Genomic DNA, 22,031 nt, shown 5'->3' with positions numbered 1-22,031 from the left:
GGATACTTAATGTGAGATTAGCCCAGGAATTTTTGTTAGGTTGTATAGTGCTTCAGAAGGGAAAAGTGCAACTATAGCACTCAAGGGGAAGAGGAGGCAAAGCAGTTCTCTGGATAAGACCTTAGAAATAAGACAGGCATGCAAAAAAGAAGAGACCCACAATTAGTGGGAAGGGGTGAAATGTCAGGTTTGAGTATAATGTCTTGTATTTCATTGATAGTTTGTAGCAGAGGCAGGTCTGGAAGCCAATTTCCAGGGTAGCATTTATCCTTTAAATAGAAGAGCCTTTGCTCCCCCCATCTTCCTTGCAATCCCTCTCACATTCACTGCATAGTTTCAGACTTCTGCAGTGAGTGAAGTGGGCATCTGACAGACTACAGCCTTCTTCACAAATAGAGTCTTAATTCATCCCCAAAGGGAGTCTCTGATATTCATTGCATGTGGCAGTTCTAAGGAAGGAACTAGATAAGGAACTTTATAGTTGGACTATAGTGCATATACTGAAAAGTCAATAACTTTTAAGATGGAAGGGGAAACTGAAAGCAAGCTGAAATATTTGAATCATTAGCATCACAACCCTTAAATAACTTAATTCTTTCACTGTAGAGAGCCCTTCTGTCTGCAACTTCTTTTCAATTCAGTATAAAACCAAACAAACTGAAAGCATTAAACTTCATGCTGTATTCTCTGAGCTGTGATGGTTTTGAACAGTGTGGAAATAATCAGATATGATCTCCCACAGCTATTGGAGCTGATCAGCTTCCCAAGGCTAGCTGTAATCTGTAATTCTTCCAGTGGATCACAAATGGAAGGAGATGTGGCATGTCACTGAATTAAAATATTTGCTGGCAGCATGGCAGTAGAGAAGTTGACCCCTATCAGAACGTATTCTTGCTTGTCTTAGTTTCCCAGATCTTCTATTTCCAGCTGTCTAGTTTCATGAATGTGTTCCACTGGATACAGGCTAGATGAATGTCCTGAGTGCTGGAACTGCTGCCATGTGATACCAGGTCCCCATCTGAGAGCTTTTGGTTTTTCGAATAGATCTTTGGATGCAGCTATAAAATCTTGTGTTCTTCCTTTTTTTCTAGGTCAGCCAAGCCTCCGAGAAGCTATCTCAATGTCCTGTATAACTAATGGGAGTGCAGGAAACAGGAAAACAAGCCACAGTTTATCTGTTTCTGTTGCTAGAAAAGAAACTCTTTCATCTGCTGCAAAAAGGTATCTATTATTAAAATTTAATTTGTATATTTCTTGACAAACAAAGGAAGAGTTTGATCTTTTCCTCTGCATGACCCTCACTGAAGCTTCATGGCATCTAGTAAGGCACAAATAAACTTTGGAGATATACCTTCTTGTTGGGCTGCTTACAGCAGGGTTCTAAAAAGAATTCCAGAATTGAGAGTATTTCTGTAGTGTATAGCGTCCAAAATGCATTCTCAGTAAGAGGCAGAAAAGCCAAATGTATTTCCAATATAAATAGAAAATTCATCTGCATCTTTTTTTCTTTTTTTCTTTTTTTTTTTTCCCAAGGAAGCTAAAGAACAATACTCACACCACTGTAAAGAATAGGCAGTAGCTTTGAAACAATAATGAGTTGTGCAAGATAAAAGGTTACATTTGTATGTAGAAAATCTAATGCAAAATATAGCTACTTATTCTTTCTTAGGAATATCTGTATCAGATCTCAAATGTGTAAAAATAACACTGCATGAAATTAAGTGAGCTAAGCACCAAACAATAGGGCTTTTTTTTTCTCAGCTGTAAACAAAATATTGGTATAACTACTTTCTTTTGTGGGTCTATTAGATAGTGATTATGTGGCTTCTTTAATCTGTAGGTTTTGCACCTTGTTCTTTTTGTTGGGAAGAACAGGATGCCAGATACAGCCACAGGACAGAGATTCCTATGTAAAACTGTGGTAAATTACATGAACAAATTCTTGGACTCTATGGAGTACTCTTCAGTAGCTGCTTTGTCTTCTAGCTTAGATATAAATACTGTGCTATACAACAAGACAGGGAATAGATGCACTTAAGAGACTAAAAATGCTGTATGCAAATATAAGCTATATGACAGCAAACTAGAGCAATCTTTAGTGCTGTTTGGAATTGGAAAACAATGGTAGTGCCCTTCTCTTCACTTTTCTCCATTGTGTAGCATTGCATATCTTCCCTTTTACTGCTTATTTTTCAACAATAAATCCGAAAAGGATTGTTATCTGTCTCTCTCTGCTAGTGTGACAGGCACTGAGGCAACCACATTCCTGCAGGAAGGTATTTTTTAGCGCTTTTCCATTAATCTTATCCCTGTGGCTCTTGGCACTTTGATGACAGCCGGTCTGGTTCCTGTGGTGTTCAGCTTGCATTTGTGCTGAATCACTTTCTTGATTCATTGGCTGCTCAACACTTGACAGAAGAAGAGCACAGTGGAGTGGCTGGCATCCCTTTCATCTGAGTTAAGGTCTTTAAAAGGAGACCTGGACAGGCCAAAAGAGGAAAGCCTTAATATACAGAGGGCAGCTCTTCCCAGGCATCTAAATTACTGTCCAGGGGAGGTTTTGGTGCTTTCAGTATATCTGAAGATGCTGCTTAGAAAGGCTTAAGTCCCCTCTTCGGTTATCTTTTCAGCAGTTTCTTTTACTCTCCTGTCTTTATACACTCTTTTGTGAAATTTGTTTGGTATTTGGAAGAAAAGAGACTTGTGGTTTCATAAAATTGCAATCTCAAGAAAGGTGAAAGAAAATGTCAAATCTCAGGCTTTGTGGTTGTTTAACAACAGCAGAACTGTTCAGTACCGAATAGTGTTTCCAGAAGGAGGCATAAATGAATGTCAACAGTCCAATTTCCTTAAAGTTAGGGTAAATGTGTTTATTTCCAAATTCTTATTACAGTTGAAAAGGAGGGAAGCCAAAAGAGAGTATCAGCTGGTTGCAGGATGCTCCACCCCAGCTTGTCCAGGCTTTTCTTCAGGATGGCAGTTGAGGTGGTGCAGCATGTGGGCATGGTCACCTGTTGATATCAAATTACTTTAGTTGCCAAACAGCCCCCATAACCTGCCTATAGATTTTCATGTTCTAAATATATGTTACTGTTGTTGAAGTTAGGTATCTGTATTTTGTGTAGTCTTTACATTGCATGTTTCAGAGGCTCTGGCCTCTGTAGACCTGTTGTCTCTGATAATTTATTTTGTTTCATTTCCTGGACTGTTTAATCCTTGTCTTGCCATCTTGAACACTGAGATCATGTAGATGTACTGATGGCTCTGTGGCCATCTCATTTTGACAGGTATGCTAAAATACCAGCTATTGCTAAAACCAGAGCCCAGGAATGTACCACAAACAGGTAGATGATGTCCCATTGATAGAGGTGAAGTCACATACATTAGGGAAGATTTCAGCCCTGTAGTCTGGAACTGCCTTGTGACAGAGGTGCCAAAACACTTTAGAACACAATTCATGGCTTTTTTTATCAACAGAGTTGGAAACAGGTTTATACTTTGTACTGTAGATGATTGTCACAAAAACCTGCTTGATCATTTTCCTTGTGACTAAACGTTCTTCTGAAAGTGGCTTCTGGTAAGGTAGTCTTCATATTTTAGAATAACCACTCTCCATAGTAGCTGCCAATGGATTGTGGTCCAAAGGATGAATCATTCTGCTAAGGGAAATTAGAGATTATGCAAAATTAGGACAGATTGTAATAGATCTCAGTTGCTCACATGTAGACTGAAGAAATTCCTCTTCAATACAGGACGTGGAAATTTTTGGATGCATTAAATGACTGCTTCCCAGAAAAACTAGTCTTGGTAACCCACAAGAAAAGGTGCTTTTCTTGATTTGGTTTCAGTTTTTCACAAGACCTAGGGAGAGCTGGTCTGTAACAGCGTAGTACAATTAAGCTGGAGAGTTTAGCAGGAGAGAGCAAACCAAATTCAGTACAAAGATATTCAATATCGGGCCTGCAACATACCTACATAATTTACTTTTCACATTAAAATAACAGTAAAAAAAAACCCCAACCCTCTTGCAACCTGGTGGTAAATAAAAGAACTGTGCTGGAACCCAAGGTATGCCTTGTGCTGCATCTCAGAAAAGCTAGAGTGTTCCAGATGCCTCTTACGGTCCCAACAGAGGATTTAAGGAGTGAACCTGATGGCAGAGGCATGAAGCAAATAGTCCACTGACAAGCCCAGTGAAGCCATTGAAAAGATTCCCACACTGAAGCTATGGTTTCTAGAAAGTTGATGAGATGAGCTAAACAAGTTTGGCTAAGAACACAACATGAGACCAGGTGGATAAAGTTAGATGCTGTCAGCAGGTAGCATTCACCTGACCATCCTGAAGGAACACAGATGTGAATTGCAGAATTTCTGGTGTGTCATTGTAAACAAGATACTACAAAGAGAAGGAAGAAAGGAGACAGCAGGTAATGACTTCACAGATGAGTTCTTTTATGCCACCACCTGACACAAAACATGGTGGTAGCATGTTTCCTTAACTCCTGCAACTGGAGTTAAGTCATTACATTTGCGTATTCTGGTTCCTCCTGCCTCCCATGTCGCTTTTACTAGTACTAAACTGTATTTTGAAATCACTAAATAAAGGGAAAATTGGGAGCATGTATTCCTGAAAAACAATTTCCTTTTAAAAACAAAACATGTCTGCCATCATGAGAAATCTTGCATTTATGGGAGAATGAATATTGGAGTAGGAACAGAGAGACATGGTTTGTTTAGTGATGAGAGAATCCAAGAATTTATTTCATGATACTGCATTTGTTACCACAGACTGTGAAAAGATTGTATAGTGTGCTTTTGCATCCAGCAATCAAAGCTGTCTTCTAATTAAAAAACAATGATTTTTATGTTTCTAGTTTAATAAAGGCTTCTGTAAATTATTAACCAAAATCCCACAGTTCTTCAGGCTTTGTTCTCTGTGATCACATATATGCCTTCAAATGTGAAAGCTCTGTTTTGCTTTTGCCTGCTTTTCTGTAAATAAAATGTAACACTGATGGATTGTATTGACATTTTTAACAAGTAATTTAATTTACAGAAGAAATCCTTATAAATGTATTTTGGGTTTTTTATTATTTCTCATGTTCTTCAATGCTTCTAAACAGGAAGAGGAGCTTGTGAATATGTAATTAAAATCAGGGAGCCATTTTTATTCATTTATTCTGAATGCTGTCTTACTGGTTTTCATTGTTTTGTGGGGAAAAGTAAATGGAATCACAAATAATTAAGATTATACAAGGGTTTGGAGGAAAAATTGGTGTCAGGGCATAGAAATCTGGCTTCTCCCTTTCAGTAAAATACTATTTTAATTTTTTTTATTTTACTTCGCAGGTTACTTTAAATCTAGGAGAAAAATATTTATTTCTCTTTTTTAACCAATGTTTGTATCATGCTTTGTTTGTTTACTAAGACATTTGCCTTTAAAGATTTTTATTTAATCTAAAAAAATAGGCTATGTAATACAATAATACTTTTCTTTCAGGTCCTGATGATGTTTGTGTGATCCAGTATATTGCAAAGCATGCTATTTTATAGAACAGCCTTTTAAATAATCTTCTTTCTATTTACTTAGTGCACTTTTGGTTATATCCTTAATGAATTTAAAATTATTAATTATGTGTTTTTAAACTGTTTTAAGCGTTGGCTTAATAAATACAGGACTAGGAACAAAAAAGTGTAATCTTAGCTGTTGTTTGCTGAACACCTTAAAGAAGTGGTGACACATTCTGATGTTAGTCAACTGTGGAGAAAAAACAGCAATGAGTTTTCAGGGGTGATTTCCTTTGAACGCTGCTGCAGCCATGAAAAGCAGAGAGACCAGCAACAGAATTTCTCCCTTTTGCAGACAGCACAAAGATAAGCAGTACTATGCATGGCCAGAAGTATAGAAAGAGGTTTAGTTTCATTGTGGGCTTCAAATTGGAGATAGTGCAAGTCTCACTCCTGCCTTTCACTTGCACTGAGCCTTGGCTGTCAGAATGGTAAGGTAGTCACTGAGACGATCCAGAGGATGATCTTTATTTTTTTCTGAGAGATGGCAGACTTGTGTCAGCTTCGAATACTGTAGAAGCACCCATGAATGAGGGACATACTCAAATCAAAGTTGTACTCATTCTAAAATCAGAGTAAACTTAGTACAATTGCGCAGTAAAAATAAACAGTGCTTCCCTTGCCTTTTTAGTGTGGATCTTGTGAATAAATCTTACTTTAGCAGAACACTAACCTGAGGAGTATAAGTAAAAAGTCAAAGCATTCTTTTGGTGGTTATATATTGTAAATTGTCACATGCATCTCCCATCTTTTCACAGCAAGAATTTTTTTCCACCCTTTTTTAATGTATGTGCTTGTTCTCTTTTTTTTTTTTTTTTTCCCCACTGTGTTATACTTTATTTTGCAGCAGTACAGAAAAAAAGAAGGAAAAGCCTCCAGGACAGAAAGAAAAAAAAGAGGAATCTCATTCTAATGATCAAAGTCCACAAAGTCAAGCATCACCTCCTCCCCAGCCCTCCTCACAGGCTCTCCAAACACACAGGCAAACTCAAGAAAGCAAGAGTTCAGCTCCAGCTAAAAGGTTTTCACAGTACTACAGTACAGAACTAGAAAGTGATTGTAATGATACTGAGTTCATATTTGACAAGAAGTCATGTGAAATAGTTCAGTCATATGATCAAGTTAATAAATGTTTGATATTTTTGTTGCCAGAGAAGATGCATTCAGCATGCATTACAACAGAGCAAATACATTAAAAAATGCAGTTTTTCTTTGGGTGAAATTTTAAGATTATGTAGGAGTTTTTTTTTGCTCTGTGATTTAAATCCTAATGTGCTAGATTATGTCTAATCAGTCATGATTCTAAAGTACTTAACTCTGACTTGATGCTTCTCAAGATGGATTTCATAGGCTTTATCTGATATAGCTGAATTGTGAAGCATGTTTTACACATGACTGTTTGCTACATTCTGCTACAGCATTTACAGTACAGTAGTATCATTGCAACTCTTCCTTCAGGAGTTTTTCTTCCTAAGTTATTCTTTTAAATGGTTGCAGTTTGAATTTATTTATTTATTTTGCATCCTTTCCCTTTTGAACTCCTGTGACGTTGCAGGGTGGTTCACTTCACTTTTTTGGGGGTTTTGTGGGTTTTTGTTTGTTTGGTTGGTTTGGTTTTTGTTGGTTTTTTTTTTTTTTTTAATATGAGCGAAGTTCTGGTTTTACACCCAAATCAGAACTGATTGACTTGGCATAGTTTATTTAGGATGGCCTCTATGTTCCCACTCATTTTAATGGGAATTAGGCAGAGAAAAAAAATTGTAGATTACTATTTTTTTAATAGTGTTTTAAAGTTAAGGAAATTTAGAATTTGGGTGATGATTTCTGCATTTCAAACCTATGCAGATGACTCAATATGTTTTCTTTATTTTTTTGTTACATTGTTACCTTACTGTTTTAGAAGGTGTGAGATTCTTTTGGTGTTTGGCATTTAGGACACTCACACAAGTTCATAAACAAAATGTATTGCTCTGAAATTTACTGTAGTTCACAAGATTGTTGTCTTGCATTGCTTGAATTCACAGCTCTAATAAGTAAACTTTCACTTGACTGATGCATGTTATAACACTCCATAAAAGATCTGTCTTCATGTCTTGCACAAACTCCTAAGCTATCTGAAGCTGAACTTGCAGCCTGTCGTTCTGCTGCATGGTATCTCACTGTAAAGGTGTTTGTGTGAAGTCTCGCTTACTAATCTTTTTCAGTGTGAGGGGGGGAAAAAATGCCGCTTTCAATCTCTTCACTGTTTAACCTGATGTGATTAACTTGTTTGTGTCAGGACATTTCAGCCTCTTGAGGTGCTGTGGAAGGAGTTTGCCGTTTCTAAGGTTGCAGTTAAGGACTTCTGCAAAAAGCGTTTCTGACAGGATGAAGTATAATACTGTTAGCAGGACCAATTTACACACTAAATGAACTGGTTGAAGAGTAATTTGGATGAGATCACTTTTGAACATAATGAAGATGTGTGTGAAATTAATGGTGGCAACAAAACTTGCAAGTTCCCATTAGTGTAAATTTGCTACAATTGTATCAGAATTTATGGATTTAATAGTCTATAGCATTGAACCAAACCTGGCTTGCCTTAGTCATGTAAGAAGTTTGCAGACATTATGTCAAAGTTAAAGCCATTCATGTGATTTAGAAAGTGCTATCTGCAAGACAGCCATATGAAACTAATCTGATGGAACTCTTCTGCCTTCGAAAACAGTGTATTAATACTAGCAAACAGTTCACTGGGGAAAAAGTTTCTACTTTTCTTTGTTAGCTTCTTAAGTGTTTGGGTTTTTTTTTTTAAACAAACAAAAAATTAAGGCTAATATACTGTGGCCCTATTTTTGTCCACTTCTGTAATACATTAGCAATATAGTAATGAAGTACAGGGTTGGGTTTTTTCGTCTTTATGTAAGAGCATTTGGAAATGGAAAGGAATGCATAAAATACTTGGCAACTGTCTTGCTGACTTATTTTCATTCATCCAGTTAGAACTTTTTGACTAAACTTTTTTCCCTTTTTCATGCTTCAGCTTGAAGGAAGACCTAGCTCTGCTTTTGTCTCCTGCTGCTTGATCTATCCATTGCATACCAGTTCCAGTTATTATTATCTTACTATTTTATAATTTTAAAATGTACTTTTGTTTCTTTTAGCATAAAGAAGTCCTTGACTGCTGAAAAATCTCACAGTGCTTGGGAAAGTTCTGATGACAGTCGTAACAAGCTGCTGAGAGTAACATCAATATCTAAATTAATATCAAAAGTGGCAAAGAATGCAGACAAGTACGTATCATTTTCATACATAAAAGCAAGTGAACTTTAGAGTAAAAATACTGCGAAACAGCGTAATTCTAGTGACATTAATATATGTGTGTGTATATATGTAAAGACCATTTGTATGTTTGCTTTTATCGTGAGTATGTAACTTGCCCATGTGGTGCTGCAGGTGCCTGTGGAATCTTAAAATTATTATAAAACATTACTGTATGATTTGAGTGTAAATATTTTAATATTGCCCATTTGGGTTAGTGGATTGATGCACTATGAGTGAAGATTTATGACTTAATGCTACTGTTGGCAAACTTACAATTTGTTTTTTCCTAAAATAATTTGAAAATTCAAATGTATTTCCTTGAAATTAATATACCGGATTCAACATAGTATGTGTGTTTCTAAAGTACTCTGTCATAGTAAGAGTATATCTTAATGATTTCAGGTAGGTCTCTCAAATAAACTGTTGTAACAGGTTCCTGATTGCAAGGATTTTCTTTTTAGCTTCAAGTTCAGTAGTGGATGTGCTGTAGCCCATCATTACTCTTTTGCTCTTCTTCAACAGCAGTTTTTTCTTCAATTTGTGGTCTCCAGGGATGAATACCACAAAGTAGTTACTTCTCCTGTTAAGAACAGGGTCAAAAGTTTCTATTTTCCTGTAACTCCATATTGTTGACTCCTATTGTCACCCACTTCTTATCCATAGTACTCTTTGTCAATTGGGATTCCCACTTTGTTTCTTTTCACACTTTGTTTCTTTGTTGTTTTAATTTTAATTTAGCTGAATTTCTTCAAATTACTGTGTTAACTTTTTCACCAACCCCTGTCCTAGTACCATGATATCCTCAGCATGCTGCCAGCTTTTCCCAGCTTGATGTCATTTGCAGATTTCATATGTTTGCTCATTAATCATCATTCATATAGTTATTAATTGGTCCAAGGCAGAACTACTTGAAAATCCCACCCTCAATGACAAATTTCTAGTACTTTTTATGATTGTGTCTGTAGTGCTCTCCTTTGCTTGCACGTAAGACTGTCAAATACATACTTAGAGTCAAGAGCTGTGCACGTGCATTCCTTCTTTCCTAGGAATGGGAAGAATAAAAACATCTCAAGTTTATTTTGGGTGTGTGTATCAGTACATTTACTGAAAGTTTTGTGCTCTGCCTGAAGCATTCTGCAGAGCAGTGAAGTGCTGTGTGAGGAATTATGAGTTGCATGGTTTGCAAATATTTATTTTCCTGTTCAAATTGGTTTTCATTGTTGGGAATCTGGAAGTCCTTTGTCAATTTAGATTACAGCAGGGTACTGCTAGATAACATTTTGGAATGAAAAATCACTCTGTCTTGATTTCTACTTACCAAATTTATTTTCTTGTGTTTTGTTATGCTACTAAAATCGTTCACAATGTGGCATATACTTCATGGATGCTAATAATAAAAAAGTTTTATTGATATTTTGTATTTGGTTCAGACATGGTTAAAATAGCAGTGTCTTGGTTTATTTTCCTGTGATTGTGCTTATTCTCTAAAAGATTTTAAATGTCCTTTTACAATCTGTAGAGTAGAGAAAAAAATCAAGTACCTAACAAAAAGAGCAGACAAAGAAACAGTAGAACTAATTATTCTTAGAGAAAGTTGTCTGTTCATAACTTGAAGCTGTTGTATCTTAAAGTATTTGGCAAAATATCAAAGTTTCAAGCACTATCAATCGTAGACCATCATCAGGACTGGTTTTTGTGTTCTGTGTTCTTATGTTCACATTTTTAATAAAAGCACCATTTGAATTCAAAAGCACATGTTAATACTAATTTATTCTATTCTATGTGCCCTATTTCCAAAATAATTGATTGGTTTGTGCAAAGTCATACTGTTACGTGGTGTTTATAATTTCCAATTAACAAACATCCTAATCTGCCTGAAGTTAGCTGAGTCTTGTGCAAGGGAATAGAATTCAGTCCCTTATGGGGGCCCCAGGACAGAAATGCTTTACATGTGCTTTGCACTACCAGCCTAGAATATGAACTTTGTTTAGTAAGTCTGTAAGCCAGCGCTGAGCTGTAAATCAGACTGATAAAGCTGTAAGAAGTAAGAGGAGAGGGTTCCCCCAACAGCCCATCATTCAAGGTTTTTAAGGCAAGACTGGGAATCCAGTTTTAATTTTTCATTTGGCAGTGTGGTGATGGTGATTCAACCAATAGTCAGAGATTACTTTCCTCATTCATATGTTTGGCCATTTGTCACTCTTAGAAATATTTGACCTCCATCCTGCTAAAAGTACTGGATGCCACTCATACCCTCTGCTGAGTTTCAAATGAATTCAAGAGGATTTATTATGCAATGCATCCTGCCGTCTACCAGTGTTAGTATATTAGGAAGTAGCTCTTACGCAGGATATTAGCATTTCTTCCCTCTTCACAGAACAGGACTGAAGTTTTTTTGTGAGTAGTTCATTCCTGATTCTGGCAAGGAGAGATGTTTCAACTGCTGTCCTTTGAACACTTTTTGTTGCACATCCAGTAATCCTGCATGGATCTGGTTTAAATGAAACTGCAACTTGCTTATGTTTATTCCATATATCCAGTAGGCTTAATTCCTAAAAAAATTTATGGTGTTCTGTGCTGACAGCTTACTTGGCAGGCCCAAGGGGGTTTCAAAGCTTAAAATATTTGGTTATTGCAAGTTTGCTCTCTCAAATGGTATTTTCCATGTGCAAGGAATATGCCGTCCATAAGTTATTCTTGAAAGCTTTTTGTATTTTATTACTGTCACCATAATGCCTAGGAGCATTTGCCATAGAGACAAAGACTTTTAAGTTACTTTAAAGACACAGCGAACTGCATAAAATAGTGTATGGCTAAAAATGTGCAATGATAACCAAGATTAGTTATTTAGCATCAGTTACATTGGTCACAGAATCTGCTGATTACTGCAAAATGCAGTAATGTGTAAGAACTAGATAGTGTTGGCTTGATAAACATTTCACAGTATTAACAGTGTTATTCTGAATTCTTCCCCAGGCACAAAGATGTCATTATCAGCCAAGGTAAATCAAAACATTTATTTTTAAATACTGGATGAAGTTGAAAAGATTTGCTTTTGACTTATTATCTCCTGTAAATAAATGCATTGGAATGTGTACTTGTGAAACGGGGATATAGAGCTAAAATGGCATTAATAATTAATAATAGCCAAATGTTACTCAAGACCTGTATAGGGATCTTTGAAATTATGGAGAAATGTCTCATCAAATTGGATATTTAGAAAGGACAGAAATTTTTGGTGGGTGGTGGGAGAATTTGTTCTACTTTTTAAAAAAAAAAAAAAAAAAACTGTTTTTGGATCATTTTCCCTGTGTGTATGTGCATAAAGAGATGGTATATAGAAACAAAACCCTAAAGTTTCAACCTATGTGCCAGTCTTTATCCAAGCAGATATGAGTGAGACTGTAGAAATAGTTTTAAGATATTTCATTTCTGTCCCATAACCAGCAAAAATCTCAACTCGTGAAAAAAACAGCCAAGGTAAGATTTAAGATACGCCCTTTGGTCATTTTCTAATTTAGCGCTCTCATGAATCTTTTCTTTGGCTTTTCACTGTCAAAGAGCATGATCTTTTAAAAACTTGAAGCATTAAAATAAATGTTTCAGCTTTCTTATTATGGAAATACATATGCATATGGACATTGCAGTCTATGTGGGGATTATTTGGGGACAGTCTAAAATAAATTACTGCATGTATAATTTCCTCAGAGAGGAGTGTGTGTTCAAATAAGGTTTTGGAAGTCTTGCATTGTTGCCTATGTTGAAAGAATATTAAGAACTGCCAACTAAACGATTTGTTTTGTCTCAGATTTCTGTGTTACCAATATTACAACCTATACACACTGATTAGACAAGAATAGAGACTGAAGGGTTTAATATAGTGTCCTACAACAAAAAATTAGTCTCTTGTAGAGTGTATGTCTTTGCACCAATGAATCTTGTGTTCTGTGGCTACCTGCTGCTGCTGGCTTGTTCAGACTGGAAAAGGAGCTTTGTATCTGAAGGTGGTAGGACAGGACAACAAAAGAAATGCACTTCTTATGCCCCAAAACAACTCTGATGTCCTGCACACTGTACTGAAGCATGCAGTTTTGGAACTAAAGCATGTAACCCAAATGCATGCTATACACAACATTTATCTATGTACAGAGCTTCTGTCTCATGCTTTCTTGCTGCTAATTAACAAATCCTAAGTCTCCAAATTCTGTGCTGTAAGCAAGGTTACATTATATGCAGTTTGATTACTTTTGATCCCCTCTGGATTTTCTTCCAAAAGTTTAAGCTAATATAGGAATTGTTTTAATGAATGCAAAATCACCTTGAATCCAATTGCTTTAGCTCATTATAATTCTTAGAGAAATTACATATTAAAAATATTCTACATTTTTTATCAAAAGTATCCTTCAAAGACAGTGGGGGTGAAAGAGGGTGTGTAAGCATCAGAAACAAAGAAGAAATGTTTACGTCAGATTGCTTAACACCAACTGTGGAACAGTACATACGTGCAGCAATGGTTACTGTAAAAAGAAAACTACTCAGTAGCGGTCAGACCAGCAGCAATTTAGATTTGCAAGAATTAAATAGAATTGTTATATTAAAAATACCCTTTTTACAAAACATACTTTTTTACAAAACCAGGTTGCATACAGCTAAAATATCTTTAATACTAATTCTTTTCTTACAATGTGCTTCTATAATTCTACATGTTCTGTCAAGAATCCTTCAGTTTGCTTATCCTGGTAGCCATAGATTAAGTGGCTTTGATGTGTACCCTGGTGTCTGTTGTGTTGCTCCTCAGATGATGTGATCTTTCCCCGAATTATGAACAAGTACCTTCCATTTGTGTCGTGCCACGGTCTGTTCTGAGCCTAACTGGAATGAAAGAGAAATATGCAGATGGCAGTGGTCCCACATATATGGAAGATGGAGATAAAGTCTTGTCATAGAAAATGCATTCACCAACATTTGAAACATGTATAGTGGAAAAACGTCATTCTGCCTCTAATGTGGATGAAGTTGTGGTTAGCACGATTCAGCCTAAATACTGATCAACAAGTGTATTTTTGACACGTTTTAGAGTATGTGTCTGTGTGTGTATATGACTGAATTAGGTTTGTGCGTTGTGTTTACTGCCATAGAACACAGAAGTGTAACCACCTGTTAGTTACCATAGTTGCAGTCTTTACTCCATTCTTTCCAGTGTAAGCATAGCAATTCTCTGCAGTGCAATGTCCTGGTCAAGGCAGGTCACTTCAGCCTGTTTTGTACTCGATAGCTGCTACCTAAATAAACCAATTTCCTATTGACACCAGTCATAAAGTTGAAGAGTTGCACAGATAGTTAACATGGTTTCTGGAGGTACATCGCATGCAGCTGGACAGTTATCTTGGGCAGAGGGGGATGAAGAGTAGTAGCCTTTGCTCTTGCTGTTTGTTTCTGTTCTTTCTGCTATCTTTCCTGTTCTACAATTCAAAGGCATAAAAAGTTACAGCTACTTAAATTCTTTGTGGCTTGCCAGGCTTAGCCTCTAGAGATGAGCAGTCCCCAGCATGGTGTTATTTAAGTTATATCAGCTCCCCTTAGCTGCTAATTTCAGTGGGCTGTACAGTGAGATACTGCATATGTCCCCGGCATGCACCTCCTGCGCCAGCGATTGTGTTGATGTGCTTCCTAGAAATCCTGTGAAGGAAACTCTTGGGATGACTGCTGCTTGGGTGAAAATTGTCAAGCTTTCACAGAAATCTTACATAAACATACTTCAGTGTCTTTATCCACACATGAAATAAGCCTGGGAAAGGTGACATTGCAAGTTACCATAACAGGCAGTGTTTGCATGGGATAATAGGATGGAAAATGATAATTCTGTGTAGCTTTGAACATCTTGAATCCCTTTGCTTCCTTTATTTCAGCCATTAAACTGCTTTGAAATATGTCGGTACAGTACAGTTTTGTACAGTTCTTGGAACAGCTTGCATGTTTAGTTCTTGGAATCTTTTATAGCAACAGAAGTTACTGAAATATTATCTGTGTTGTGACCATCTGTGCGTGCTCATTGTGATTTCTGTAGAAAGTAGGTATTAGGTATAATACTGAAAGACTTGAGGAGCAAATGAGAGTCTTCGATGAGCTTCAGTAGTGAAAGGCATTAGGTTCTTTGTCTAAATTGACTTTGATACAGAATCCCCTGGAGGGTGTGCTACAGGTCTTGCACGTGAATGTCAGCAAGACCTGGGCAATTCTATCTTCCTGCCAGCACCAGCAGAGTGGGGAGTTAGAACCACCTTGCAGACAGTCATTTGAATTGTGTTTGTTTAGCATCAGACTGAGCCTATGCATGTTACCAGTGTTCATCATGCACCTTCTATCTCAGTACCCAGTTTTGTTCCCCCAGTACCTGTATCTCTCTCATACGAGCTGAGTTGCAGCTACTCAAACTTCAACATAGAAGATTTCACCTCAACATGAGGAGAAACTTCTTTACAGTGAAGGTAATGGAGCACTGGAACAGGCTCCCTGGGGGAGTTGTGGAGTCTCTTTCTCTGGAGACTTTCAAAACCCACCTGGATGCATTTGAGGGCAGGGGGGTTGGACATGATGATCTCTTGAGGTCCCTTCCAACCTCTGATACACTGTTATACTCTGTGTTAAGGTTAGTCCTGAGCTTTATGCATCTGGGTGTATGCTGAAGCTGAGCTAATACAGAGAGAACTGTGTGATGCCAATCCAACAAGGGCAGTATCATACATGCTTTCATACATTTGCTGAAGATATCCAATAAAGCTATGGGTGAAATGAACAGGTGCTTACTACAGCCTTAAAAGGACACTAGCTAAAGTTACTCTTTTAAATTCTTTACCAGCAGGTGTTTATGATCACCTATAAAAATAGTCGTGCTTTTCAACTGAGCAAAGACATTCTTAAAGTATTAATCATATGGCATTAAGAATTTTATATGCAGAAGTTAATGACCTGGCTTATTTTAGGATAATTTTTTTTAAATTTTTTCCCCCTGAGATTCCATGCTAGAGTTTGGGTTTCAGTGATAGCAACTCTGTATGTGAATCACTTGTTCACTTATTATAAAGTAATAAAAGACACTTAGACATTTTTGAATGTCAATAAAAAACATATGTGAAAGAATTAATGAAAAACATTCACTGCATTCCTAAGTTTGTTTCCTTTTAGATTATGCTTTATTAGTTTCCAGTACATTTTCTTCTGTTAGTTTTACTGTGCTGTAGTTCTAGCTTCACAGAACGGGGCAATCATGAAGCACATGACAGAAAAATTTACCCTGCTGACATTGTGTCCTATCCACTCAGAGTGCAAAATTCATTTGCTGCCTCATATCAGGGGTTTTTGTCAGAGGCATATTTTCTATCAGGTGCTTATTGAAGGTATACACACATACCTGAGGGCAAATGGAGTCCATATCTATCTCACTGTTACTGGGCTGCTTGCTCTTGTTCAGGCACAGTACATGTTATTAAAAAACATGCTTACTGTCAGAAAAACAAATTGGTGTTTGGAAATTTCTGTTACTGATACTTAGTGAAGTCAGGATTTTGCTCCTTAATCAGGAGGCCTTTAGATGCAGTCTTATTAAGCTTGTTAGTGTCCCATACTCCCTCATGAGTCCTTTACTTTTTAAATAAAATGATAGAGTTTAATATTAAACTAGAATTATTTCAATGGAAATGGTAACTTTTGTTGGTACCTAGATTCTTAATGTCCGCTGGTACATGCAGAACCAGAACTTTAAATAGGATTTATTTATCAAGTTATATAAAATTATTAACTGAAGAGCTATTCATAGAATCATGGAATAGTAAGGGTTGGAAGGGACCTCTGGATGATGATCTAGTCTAATGCCCCTGCCAAAGCGGGATCACGTAGGGCAGGCCACACAAGAATGTGTTCAGGTAGGTTTTGAAAGTCTCTAGAGAAGGAGACTCCACAACCTCTCTGGACAGCCTGTTTGTGTTCTGTCACCCTCACAGTAAAGAATTGAGAAATCAAAAAGCAAAGCTGTAAAGTCATTCCAAACTGAGGCAGCTCTTCCATCTCATCTGCTTTTTTTCCTGTTTGGTTTGCATTACACCAGCGCTTAATAGCAAAGGTGCGTGCACGCTTGTCAGGTTCAGCAAGCATGGACACCTAGCTCAGGGTGAGAGACAGCAGACCTGCAGCAATATTTTAATTCTACTGTAATTTTAAATGTAATGGTGGCTGAATTTGCTTGTATTCATCTCTGTGCTCTTGTCACTGGTTTAAATTAGAAACAGGTTTCAAAGTCTTTGTCCTTCAGGTTGGAGGTCCTACAGAGTTCTTGGACACAGGCCTGAAAGGAGAAAGCTTGTGGGAAAGAAACTATTTGTACTATTAAAAAGCATAATTTCACTGGTCAAGCAGCTAGAAGGTGAAGACAGATGAATAAATGTATTTTGGATGTGGTACTTTATTGTATGTTATTAGAGAGTTCTGCTTGGCCAAGCTAGTTGGAGGCTGGGGTTTTTTGTTTGCTTGTAATTCACTTTAAGGTTAAGATTCAGATCACTTCAGAAGAACAAGTAGAACTGAGCAGGGGTTTTTGATGCACAAGTCCATATTACTCTTTAAAACTAGATGAGGTAAGACCTGTTGAAAAACAGTAATAATTTGCAAGATAAAATTGTCATGATTGCTTAAGAATTACATTTGCAACAATGTAAAAAAATAGATATTTTCATTTTTTATTCACTAGTGTCTGCTCTGTGTGAGTATGTGTTTATATATATAATCTGTGTGCTTATTAGACTTCCCATTATGCATACACTTTCTAGCTGGAGAACAGTTACCTACAGCATAGGGTTTAACTAATGAGGAATAGTGTGATATATGTTCTTCTATTATTTAATGTCCAGTGTTGTTGAAGAAATCAGTAATTGAGTATAAGGACATCTCACATGCTTCTAGTAAGCTACTGTGTAGTCCTCAACAATTTCATTTGAAGTCATGGGTTTTGGAAACGATGAAGATTTTGGTTTTGTTGTGTCATTGTCTTCTGAAGGATCTGAATAATACCTTTCACATTTCCTGAATTGCTCCTCTCTTGTAGATACTTCTGTGTTAATTTATGAAGACTTGATTTTTTTTTCTTCTCATTCTTTTAAGTTCTTTTAAGTTCCTATTTTTTCTGTTTCCCTCTGAAAAACCTTCCGTATGCCCCGAAGAACATGGTTCACAGAAAGTAATAAATTGCTTAAGTGTCATTGCATGAGTCTTTCTGTGCTGACTTCATGGAAGCACTAATTTCAACTTTTTGTTAACACCTGCAGTGTTCATTGGTCTTACCTTCCAGCTTGCTTTCCCTGAATTGCTGGATTTTAAACTCTCTTCCAGGTGTGAATTGTTTGAAGCTGAATTTTACTGTTGCCTTTGTGCTGCTTTTTATTTTTCTGTTTTTTTTTCCCCTCCCATGTATAAGAAAAGCTTATTGATATTAATGGAAATCTTCTTTTGATATAAAGAGGCTTTGCAGAAAAGTTTCAGCCATTGTCTACTGTTTCTCCACAATTTTTTATTTGTCCCTAGTTTTCATTATTGGATTCTTGGCATTCCATGCTTAATTGACTGTTTCCTTGCATGCAGTGTATTATACTGATTTACAGTGACAGGAAGATGCTCTTTTTTCCCTTGTAGATCATACAGGTTTCTAGGGTTCCCTTTCAACAGCAGCACCTTATTTCACTTGACATAGTTACTTCTGTCTTCTGTAACAGGCTGTAGAATTTCAAAAAACCTGTAGTAGATACCTTGGTTGCTAACATCTGCCTCCAGCCTGTTGGGACCTTATTTGGCTTAGTGTTCACACTAGTGAACTTAACACAGCAGAGTAGGAGCACTTATGAATGTTCACTGATGTCACAAAGTTGAGTGACCAAACTGATGCAGTGGAAGGTGAGATTTTAATAGAGTAAGACCTAGATATTCCTGAGGCCTGGAGAAATATAAGACAAAATTAAATTATTTTAAATGAATGATTAAACATGCAGGAGTCACTATTAACATTTTAGCTATAAACAGATTGCCTTCCAGAATTAGATGGTGAGGAAAAGGGCTCTGACATGTTGGTGCATCATACAAGGATTGAACTACTTGAAAACACAAATGCAATCACAAGATGTATCAGAAGTAGTTCTAACAGAAATATGCAGCCTTATGGAAAGCGTTAATGCATCAAAACCCTGGTCCATTCTCCTCTGTAACACTGCACACAGTTCGAGCCACCCACAATTATAAAAGGTAAATTTTGTAGTAATGTGGAGACAGATTGAAACATCACACAAAAAGAAAGCTGGATGTTTTTATTATTGCAAATTTAAGGCTGGGGAAGGGCAGGCATGATTGCTGTTTTCATGCTTACTTGATGCACTTTCATACAGCAGATGGGCAGACCTGTGCTGAAGTTAACAACCATGCACAAAAACTAAACAATCTGGCTGTGCTTTATTATTGCCTGGAAGTTGAGAAGTTCTTAACAATTAGGAGATTTTTGCATAGCATCCTGAAATCAATAGAGCATGTTTTTGTGTATCCCAGCAATAGCCAAATTAGTCCTGTCCAAAGTGAGTGCTGCAGTACCATCATGAGAGTGAAAACCAGAGAAAGGGTACTTGAGAGTCTTTTGTGCATTCATCGGGCTGGGCTAGGCTGGGTTCATCTGTGGTGTACCTTCAGCTCATGATATGGGCTTAAAGAGTCTCATAGAATCATAGAATTGTTAGGGTTGGGATGGAATTATTGTGAAGCCAAGCTGAGTTTGGCAAAGACTGTGAATCTGAGGTCAAAGCTACGCAAAAGCAGCTACAGCTGTTCCCAGAGAAGAGCTGGCCACTGAAGCCAGAATGCTGTATCCACTTGTAGGAGCCCTGAGCCTGAGCTGTTGCGTGGCATGGATAATCCATGGCATCTAGGTGTGCTATCTACAGAGTTTCAAATGTACTTTTGGGTTGGTTTGATCCCTATTTGAAAGGATTTATGGGATGTTTGCAGTTGCAAATTAATTTAGCAAGCACCAAGCGTCTTTTAGTTATGCCCTTCTGCCCCTTCCCCACCCAAAATGTTTTTGTACAGTAGGTAGTGGGATCTGACATGTCTTTGTATGGAGAAGAGAATTTTTACTTCCACACCTACTGGTTTCATGTTGGTAGATATCAGAATTTTTTGAAGATTCTTTGTTTGTTGGGGTTTCCCCCCCTCACTCTCCTTAAAACTTGCTGATTTATCTCCCCTGTATCTCCTTACCTTTGTACAGTATGAGATGACAGAAGCTCTTTTCTTCCAAAAGGTCAAGGGAGGGGAAAAAACAGTCTTGACGTACTTCTTTGCACCTGGAAATAATGAGAATGCAAGAAGGAAGCAGTCTTATGCTCTTGAGTATTCAGTTGAGCCAGTATGCTGTGAAAGAGTTAAATCACTGTTTTTCTTAACTCACAGATGCAAGAATTTGGCTTCAAGCAATGAGCTGCTGTTTGAGAATGGGTTTGTTGATAGGCTGCCATCCTCTCCTGTATTTCAAAAAGTTTTTTTGTATTAATATTATATCTGCCCTGCAGGTTATTCTGACTAAAGGAAATTTACAGTCTTAGACAAAAATCTTTCAGTGTGCTGTCTATTCTTAATCCTCCCTCTTCAGCAGGGAGAGGCTAAATCAAGTTATACCTAGCCTATGTCTCTCTAACAAGTGTGTTAAATGTATAACTTCAAAGCTAATCTTGAAAAACAGGCAGCTAGCTAATAAAAGAAAAAATGTCCTTTCTTTAATAGGGAAGTTCAGAGAGCTAGTTTGTATCTGAATGCCCTTCAGATATCATTCCCCTGAGCTCCACGAGAAGCCCCTTTCTTCTGGCCAAAAGACCTGACTGAATTCCTCTTGGACTCTTCATCTTTCTCATCTGTAGAGTCTGACAGGTGCAACTGCCTTCATCCATATGAAATTCAGTTGCAGCTTGTCTCCACTGTTCTAAGCAGCAATGAGCAATTTGACCCTAAATTTATGGTGTTGTTTTGCACTGATCTGTGGAGCCAGAAGTGCCACGTTCGGTGTTAAATCAAGAATCTGACTTGACAAATGAATGGTCTTTTCTAAATGCCCTCAGGCTACACTGTGTTTTAATTTATTAGAGTGTAAATGCCACGTTTTAATAGGAGGGTCATTATTAGTATGTTACTGTTGGGTTTGGCCACTGTTATTTTATCTCTATAAAATGTGTACTATATATTTGATGGAAGAAAGAGACCTGTTATAGTTTGGAGTAATTGACTAAGTATTTGTGTCAAACTCTAGTAACAATGATCTTCAGTTTTTCTCAGCAATACAGGTAAGCAATGCACATTTGGTAAAATAAACATTCTTTCTAATGTAGCTACAGGGAAGCGATATTCTCTGATATGTGATCTGAGGAAAGGTTTCCACTGGTGTTGGTGGATGTACTCACTTGTTCAGAGGAACTGTATTTGTTTTCTGAAGTGGGACAACTGTTTTTCATCTTATTGTTTGTTCCTTTCATACTGGAGTTAAATGGCTCAGCATTCACATTATAAATAGTCTAAATAAAGAACAATCTTTATAGATATGTTAGTTTTACATTCCTCAATCATAACTATTCCTTTCTGAAAATTCTTTTTTGAGTTTGTGGGGTTTTTGCACTAGTTTTCAGTTGTGTTGCACCTGTCATAGGAAAATTCTCTTGTCTCCAGCATAGAGTAAACCCACTGGCAGAGTCAAAGTGACACAAATTTGAAATAAAATGAAGACTAACTTGAGCACATGGAAAGTGTAAAACAAGTCACACTAAACATATCTTTTAAGTCTGAGAACCTGGTAATTTTGATAAACGGATTGGTTCTATCAAACAATTAAAAAAAAAACTGTTAAGCATTGTAAAACCAAAGTAAAGTGTATTAAAAGGAAGAAGTTTTTAGCAAGATATGTGTGTTGTGAAATCGTCAAAGTGAATATCATGTGGGATACTTTTAACTAGCTTATGTTGAGGTACCTGAATTCATTGACCTAATTAAGTTTGAGCAATCATGTGACAAGTGATGTTAAAACCATGTGAATTCATGGGTAGTTCTTTCTCTGGCTGGGAGTTACTGAATGTATTACATGATTTGGT

The 22,031-nt window shown here is 37.0% G+C and overlaps 1 protein-coding gene across 1 annotated transcript in view; it reads left to right on the top strand.

Moving 5' to 3' along the window:
* Nucleotides 1–1,105: 1,105 nt before the first annotated feature.
* The window catches only part of EML4 (EMAP like 4), a 64,633-nt gene continuing 43,707 nt past the window's right edge, over nt 1,106–22,031 (top strand). Inside the window, exons 1-3 of the mRNA XM_054399219.1 lie at nt 1,106–1,221; nt 8,712–8,840; nt 11,848–11,873. Of these exons, the coding sequence (XP_054255194.1) occupies nt 1,121–1,221; nt 8,712–8,840; nt 11,848–11,873 (256 nt within the window). The 5' untranslated portion in view covers nt 1,106–1,120. The remainder of the gene's footprint in view (nt 1,222–8,711; nt 8,841–11,847; nt 11,874–22,031) is intronic.

Source organism: Indicator indicator, chromosome 2 (genome assembly GCF_027791375.1).
Source record: "Indicator indicator isolate 239-I01 chromosome 2, UM_Iind_1.1, whole genome shotgun sequence".
NCBI lineage: Eukaryota > Metazoa > Chordata > Aves > Piciformes > Indicatoridae > Indicator > Indicator indicator.
Note: the sequence above shows the minus strand (reverse complement) of the source record. Positions and strands in the feature narration are given on the sequence as shown.